General features: G+C 37.1%; 1 protein-coding gene across 2 annotated transcripts; it reads left to right on the top strand.

The window, feature by feature from the left end:
- The first annotated feature begins 3,100 nt into the window (after positions 1-3,100).
- Positions 3,101-7,338, top strand: LOC147863522 (protein CONTINUOUS VASCULAR RING 1-like). 2 transcript variants are annotated; one of them, XM_087319263.1, is made up of 10 exons: positions 3,341-3,465; positions 4,253-4,460; positions 4,543-4,655; positions 5,256-5,308; positions 5,403-5,512; positions 6,152-6,319; positions 6,442-6,555; positions 6,651-6,748; positions 6,848-6,974; positions 7,096-7,338. In XM_087319263.1, exons 3-10 carry the CDS (start codon positions 4,638-4,640, stop codon positions 7,152-7,154), a joined length of 747 nt encoding a protein of 248 aa, XP_087175389.1. In that variant the 5' UTR covers positions 3,341-3,465; positions 4,253-4,460; positions 4,543-4,637; the 3' UTR covers positions 7,155-7,338. The 2 variants fall into 2 exon arrangements, with proteins under 2 accessions (XP_087175388.1, XP_087175389.1); XM_087319262.1 differs by lacking the exons at positions 4,253-4,460; positions 4,543-4,655 and having other exon boundaries at positions 3,101-3,465.
- Positions 7,339-7,555: the final 217 nt, after the last annotated feature.

Below are 7,555 nucleotides of genomic sequence, written 5' to 3'. Positions count from 1 at the left end.
GAGGCCATCCATCATACTGCATATACATATATATGTATAATGTACATATGCAAACATACATACATACATACATACATACATACATACATACATACATTGTGTGTGTGTGTGTGCGTGCGCTCGTATATGTATGTGTGTGTTAGGAACTCTAAGACGAATAAGGATTAGCTTAGAGTTCCTAACAATATATGCACATATATGTATGTATGTATATGTGTGTGTATACATATATGATATAGATATATATAGTTGGGATTAGCTTAGAGTTCCTAACAATATATACATAATACACATATAGTGTCTACAGACAACACAGAGAATCTATGCGTGGTCCACGAATGACCTTGCAGGATGGGGAGTCTTTCTTTGACATGCTCTAAGTCGATTTTCATGATATGTATACAATATAGGATATGATTGCATATAGATGATCGTGCTTGTTGTTTCCGGAACACAAAGTGCCACCTTGTGCATTTCACTCAGGTTGCTTCGAGTGCTCTAATGCTTGTTGTTTCTGGAATACAAAGCAACACCAGATGCATTTCACTCGGGTTGCTTTGAGGGCCCTAAGCATTGCAATCATTGACTACTCACCAAGGAAAGCAAGATTGACATTTAAATTCCATTTCTTTGGACAACATTTTTTTAAGTGTTACTATTTTATAAACATTCCATGATACTTGTAATTATGTTATTCCCTATCTAACAAACCAAATTCATGGGCAACCATTTGGTCACTATGGATTTGTTGTGTTTCTTTGTCATTGACGCAAACTTCCAACCTGGGCGACACCCACCTTGTCCCTTTTAGAATTTGGGATATTTATCCCCTTCTCGGAGCGCGCCCAACAATTAGATGAGAATGTGATTCTTTTAATCATATGTCTTCTCCATGTCTACTCACAACATCACGAATTCTTGATTTGATTCTTTAGCTAGCCATTTACACATTCAAAAATATTATGAGGGATGTCTCTCCCTCCAATAAATCCATACTCTCCACCCACTCTCCATGCAAGGATGGATAATAATAGTTGGTAGCAGGTTTGAAGTTGATTTACTATTACGTAGACAAAAATATTATTCAACCTATTTCTACTTTCTCAATGACAAGCTCGCGATTTGCATTGTACTAACACTCCACCTTCGAGCATATTCAAGCTTGCATTCACAACATTGGGCAATCGTGAACTATCTAGATAGACATTTCGCTTTAAATGGCACAATGTGCATCCTCAATTACAACAAATATTCTCAAACATACATGCATGGAATGTTTTACATAGGCAAATCTCCTTTTTTATGGTTTACCGCATAATTAAATTAATTGTAATTTATATGTATGTAAAAGCCACCATTACAATATTGTTGCCCTCCTTACAAGGGAGAGGGACATTCCCCAATGCCATAAAAAAAGTCGATTACCCACATGATCAAACAATCCCTACATGCTCTAGCATCCACAGTTGCCACGCAAGTATGCCTTTCAAGTTTCGACTATATAATGAATGCATTGACTCAATGTCTACCATCAAACATTAATACATGGCGCATATTCCAATTATGTTGCGACCCCCCAAACCTTAAAAATTGGAAAATGATTTACGTCTTGATTTCTGGCTCATACGTGGCCCATTTGCACATACATATTGTGAAAGATCTATTGTCAAGACATTAGGTAATAGAAAGACAAAACTTCCTTTATTTCCAATAAATATTTTTGAATAGCATGCGCAATAGCGCATTGAATGAAACAATGTATATCATCATCCAATTGAATAGATGAAAAAGAAACATGTGCATGTTGTCACTCCTTTCTTCAAGAAAGCAAGGCCCCCAATTATCACTCTCCAAATGAACACTTCGGATTGAAACAACAATTGAGAAGACCAATTATGTTGCAACATATTTCACTACCCTGCATCAAGGTTGCCGACATTCCACTCATTTTCAATTGGTGCTTCAAATGAGAGACATGAAAGTGACATTATGGAATGGTGATATAACATATTAGTAGTACTTACCTTTGACAATTGTATAGCACCCTTCGAACACCAATCCATAGAAGGTTGACGATTTGTCTTTATAGGCAAACACCCCTAAAACAATTCTATACTTGGCAACTTTAACCAAATAAAGCTATAGTTTGGTGGAGTACATGACAATCTTTTAGCATCATCAAACTCTAACAACATTTGAGATTCCATATAAACTAGATCACCCACTTCTAACAACCCTAATTGCAACAAACATTTGAGTTGCAATTAGGGTTACGATCTCAAAGTTTCGAATGTAACATTTGAGAAGAAAAACACGTAATCCCTTCTACAATGAATTACATTGCTCTTGATTATTTGATGGTGCGCATTCAAGATAAGACAAAGCTTCTTGCCAAGATCTTATCAACTAAGTGCATATAGAGTGTAAAAGGATGTTGCCGATTGAGAAATTGCCACCAAGATGCCTTGATCTTAATTTTCACATGCAACAATCCTTCTTTCTCAATAAAAAGTTGCATCACAATATATGTATATGTATATATATAGGTTCATGGTTTCTCTTGTTGATGCATCATGTCTTGCAGTAACGAAGAGTGACGAGCCATCAAATGCATATCCAAATCCAGTGTTGACGAATCGCCTACGTAAGTGATGAGCCATTAAAATGCATATCTGAATCCAATTATCATGAATCACCTATGTAAGTGATGAATCGAGCCTGTGGCCTAGTGGGGCAAGAGCTGGATAATCCCATTGAAATCCATGTAGCTCCCATCTTTTCCTTTCTTTTTGCCACAACATAAACTCAAATGCTTAGCAACTTCTCTCTCTCTCTCTCTCTCATCATAATTAGCTTACCCTAATGGTAAAACATTTACACTATTAGCAATACATTTTAGGTTTGGTTCAAAACCCCCCAATTTTCTCATCTCTCTCTTACTTATTCCATAGATATCTCTTATTTCAGTAGATGCCATGACTGTGGAATGTAGGGGTTGAACCCACGACCATCTAGTGTCCATTGGGCAACCTTACCAATTTCTCACCTCTCTCTCTCTCTCTCTCTCTCTCTCTCTCTCTCTCTCTTATCGCGCCTTCTTAGAATGAAACGTACAGTGACACATCGAGTCGTTGAGAGGTAATCTGGAAGAAAAAAGGCTTCGAAACGTGTAGAGCGTGTGTGTGTGTGTGTGTGTGTGTGTGTGCAGCAGCTATGGAGAGATGCTCTGTTTCTCTAGCTATACACAAACAAGCTGTTCCTTCAAGTTATTAGTAAGCGGAAAGAGAGAGACGAATTTGAGAGAGAGAGAGAGAGAGAGAGAGAGAGAGACGAATTCGGGAGAGAGGGATGGGTGATGATGGATCCAGACTCACTACCACAGACAGAGAACACCTCCTCCCTGTTCCTCAAGACCCCCATGACCCCAACAAGTCGTCAAGCTCCGATCCTTATTCCAGCCAGGAGGTTAGTTATATGTATTTTGTTTCTGTTAGTTACCATTAATTTACTTTCTCAATTTTAGTTTTTTTATCCCAAAAACTTCAATTTTAGTTTTTATCATTGATTATTTACAAATTAATTTATCTAGTTTGATTTACTGGCTCTACTCATTTATTATCTATCTTATCAGATTGATTGATTTATCATTAGTTTATTATTTTTAGAATTTTAAGTTTCATTATAATTTCTTATTAAATTTTTTTAGAATTAATTTAGTTATTTGTTTTCAAGAGATCTTGTTAGAGAGAGGTAATTTGATCGTATAAAAGAACGCACATTACCAATAGAAGAAGAAGGAAAAGAAAAGAAAGATATATTTGTGCCTTCCGACTCAAAGCATGACCACAGATATGGCAGCCTTTAGGTCAGAGACCATATATCCTATCCAGACATGTGACGTGTAGCCTCCTTTGGTGGGACATGGGGTTGCAAGTTCGGTCCATGGAGGGTGAGTCAGGCCTAAGATCATGCTGAAATGTGTAGTATATGGATGTTAATCTGTTTTTGCTTTCATCTCATATTAAATTCTTTGACAACTTTAGAATTGTGGTCTAAAGTGATTGGGACGATAGAAATCCATCCATTTGGATTTTGGATACCCCTAGAATTATCGGAGATTGTCAAGGTGAATAATTCTCGCAGTATTAAAAAAACCAGGCATTTTGGAAGATCCATAATAATGATTTTTTCATGCACGAGGTGACTTCACAATTGGTAATGACTTCCTTGAGATGGTTTTACATGCACAAAGTGCATACCTACTATGTACGGGATGAGTGATGGTGAGAGGACACCATGTTGGATCTCGGTCGGTCTGGTGAATTAGGCAAGGAAAAATTACACCAACTGTATTTGGGTATTCTCAGTCTGCATGGAGATGGCCAGCAATGATCCTCGTGCTGGTATGGCCTGTGTGCTGCCTTGTATCCCGGCACTCGCTCTCTCCTTTGTCATTCCTGGTCAGCATTCCTCATGGTGGCTCCTCAGCTGGTAAATTCCAATTTGTGTCTCTCCCCTAACATTGCTTTTCTTTGCCTGTAGAAAGCAAGTTTCTCCTTCCCCTTAGCTGGGACATGGCCAGGATTTGATGCTAGTGTGCAGCATAGGAGACCACACGTCATTCCGCAGGTCTTTCAATGTTGTCTCCTCCGCTGGTAATTGCATCTTGCCAATATCCCCCAAGAAAATTCCTGTTTCGTTGAGAGCATCGTGTAGTTTCTGAATTTTATTGTTTGGATCTGCCAGTTATAGAAACTCCAGAAAATCATGCCCGATGTCATCATATATGAGGTAATTGTATGGTGACATGTTCTCGTTCATACTATCTTTCTCGGGGTCAATATTCAGACAACGCCCAGTTCGTATATTCATGTGTGTGAGCATGTGCACATCAGCATGATTGCACATCTTGCTCTCTTCGATATCACCTAACTGCCCTTGGTAACTTCTCCAATAGTGCTGAAACTTAGTTCAATGTGGGGATTTTCTCCATTTCATGTGGAGGGCTTTCAATTTAGCTGAATACATTGAGTCATATTCTCCTGCCCCTTTCTTTTCCTCTATATGGACATCCAGATATTCTTCAAATCCAATTTCCCATGTGGCAGGGAAGGTGATTTTATTCTTGCCATCATCATCCAGATTTCTTATAAGGTTTAATCAATTGAGTTAATTGCGCAAACGAATTTTTATTTTTATAGATAACGTGCATTCCCCCCATGCTTCTCTAAAGATACCGTGTTATGTTTTTCTAGGCATTTCATGGTGTGCTTCGAAGCTGGGCCTCAAAGAAATTCATGAGTGGATGGTAAGACAATCAACAGATAAAAATAAATAAATCAACGTCACACTTTTTATAGTTTCAATATCTCTCTTGATTAAAAAGCTGACGTTTCTTGCAGTGTGATCCTGCTTCCTATCACAATCACTTTCTATATAACTTGGTGGTTTGTAAAGTTTGTGGATGGGTTCTTCTCACCTCTCTATGCACAGCTTGGGATACATATATTTGGTAAATAGTTTGATATTAGACCTTCAAAATACTTCATCATTTAAGAAAGAATAAAACTCTTTTTCAATTACTTTGCTTTAGAATTTTACATGAATTAGGGGCATACAAAATCAGAACATTGAAAATATTTTCTCTATAGAGAAAACATGGGCTTGGTAAGATGTAACAAAGTGCATTGACAAAAAAAACATAATCAAAATAGAGGTTCAAAGCCATTTTGAGACTCGAGAGGCATCATTACTTCAGCATATAAGAAGTGCATGTCAGAAATGGCTTTCATTTCTACAAAACTAAACTAATAACGAAATATATGCTTATTTCTTATATTTGTAATGCCTTTTCAAGATTTACATGCATATCAAAATATATTCATGGTTTATCTAAGAAACACACAGGATACTTTAAGATTAATTAACTCTTTAGTTGCAACAAGGGTAAACTATCTTGTAAATTGGTAGAGATTAATTGTGAAAAATTTCCAATTTGATGTTGAAATATTGAGCTTAAATAGTCTATTTCGGAGGCATGAATATTTGAGAGGAGTGACTCATTCACCTTAAAAGTAGTTAATCTTAGTATATTGAATATTCTGCTATTGGTTATGGTGTTAATGCCCTGGTGTTGTGTCGGTTTGGAAAGGCTTAGGTTTTGTTACATCGATCATCTTTATATTTGTTGTTGGGATCTTTTTCTCTTCATGGATGGGAGCATCAATTCTTTCCATTGGTGAGTGGTTTATCAGAAAGATGCCATTGGTTCGACATATCTACTCTGCGTCTAAGCAAATTAGTGCTGCCATTTCACCAGGTAATAAAAATGTAGCAAAAAACTTCTTTTGGGAGAACACACCAAAAACTACCTCTTAACTTTTTGGATATTGTCTGAATATCCTTCCATCTTTTTGAAATGTTTACCTGTGTACCTCTCAGTCCCTTCAGAAAATCTAACAGAATATCCCTGGGCTCTTGAGAATGTAGTACTACTACAACAGGGTATTTTGCAAACCAGGTCTGGTTCTTCTGGAAATATCCAAAAAGTTAGCGGTATTTCTTGTGTTCTTCCCATTCCTTAGTGCATGAGGACTCAAGAATATTTAGCATATAATTATTTCTATTTAATCTATTTGTTGTTAACACAGATCAAAATTCAAGGGCCTTCAAAGAAGTTGCAATAATCCGCCATCCGCGTGCTGGGGAGTATGTGTTTGGTTTCATCACGTCATCTCTTACACTTCAGGTAAGGCATCATTATCTATATCTATCGTGTTCTCTGTCCGATCCAAGTCCTTTTTTTTCCACATTGTTTCATCCCCAGCACAATTTCTATGTTGTGTAGACAGCAACAAGTGAAGAAGAATTGTGTAGTGTGTATATACCAACAAATCATCTGTATCTCGGGGACATTTTCCTTGTAAGCTCGAAGGACATCATCCGCCCAAACATCTCAGTTCGTGAGGGCATCGGTAGGTTACCACCAGCAGATGTGATTTCATTGTATCTTGTGATATATTTTGATCCAGTTCCATGCTATTTGTTCTTGTTGGAACATAGCTTGACTCGTATGGCATTTTTTTTTGTTGACAGAGATTGTCGTGTCGGGTGGTATGACCATGCCTACAGTAATTTTACCAAAACAGGAATGAAAGGGCTGGAAACCCTTATTTATATGGAAACTGTAATTGGATTTTTTACGAACTCTTGACATCTTTTGTAAAATATATTGTGAGATTATCTTTGACAAATTCTATATGCTCTCAAAATGTTAAGGATACTACTCAAAATGACAGTTTACACTCGATTTTCAAGCAATATAAATCTAGTTCACAAGAGCTTTGTCACAATGCCTGGCCCTAAAAGTAAAAGCCTTTACTTGATTTTGTCCATGCTTTTCTTTGTCTTTCATTTACTTGAAAGTATTAATCTATGTCACACTCATCCATTCGAGGTTTTATTTTTTGTCTGAAGTTCTAACTTTGTTACAAATGGCAAAAGCGGGGGAGGATGGCAAAAAAGCTAAAGGTTGTATGGACATTGAAAAGCAAGC

This window comes from Azolla caroliniana, unplaced genomic scaffold (assembly GCF_043228905.1).
Source record: "Azolla caroliniana isolate FFs.n. ecotype wild unplaced genomic scaffold, voAzoCaro1.0.p SCAF_5, whole genome shotgun sequence".
Taxonomy (NCBI): Eukaryota; Viridiplantae; Streptophyta; class Polypodiopsida; order Salviniales; family Salviniaceae; genus Azolla; species Azolla caroliniana.
Note: the sequence above shows the minus strand (reverse complement) of the source record. Positions and strands in the feature narration are given on the sequence as shown.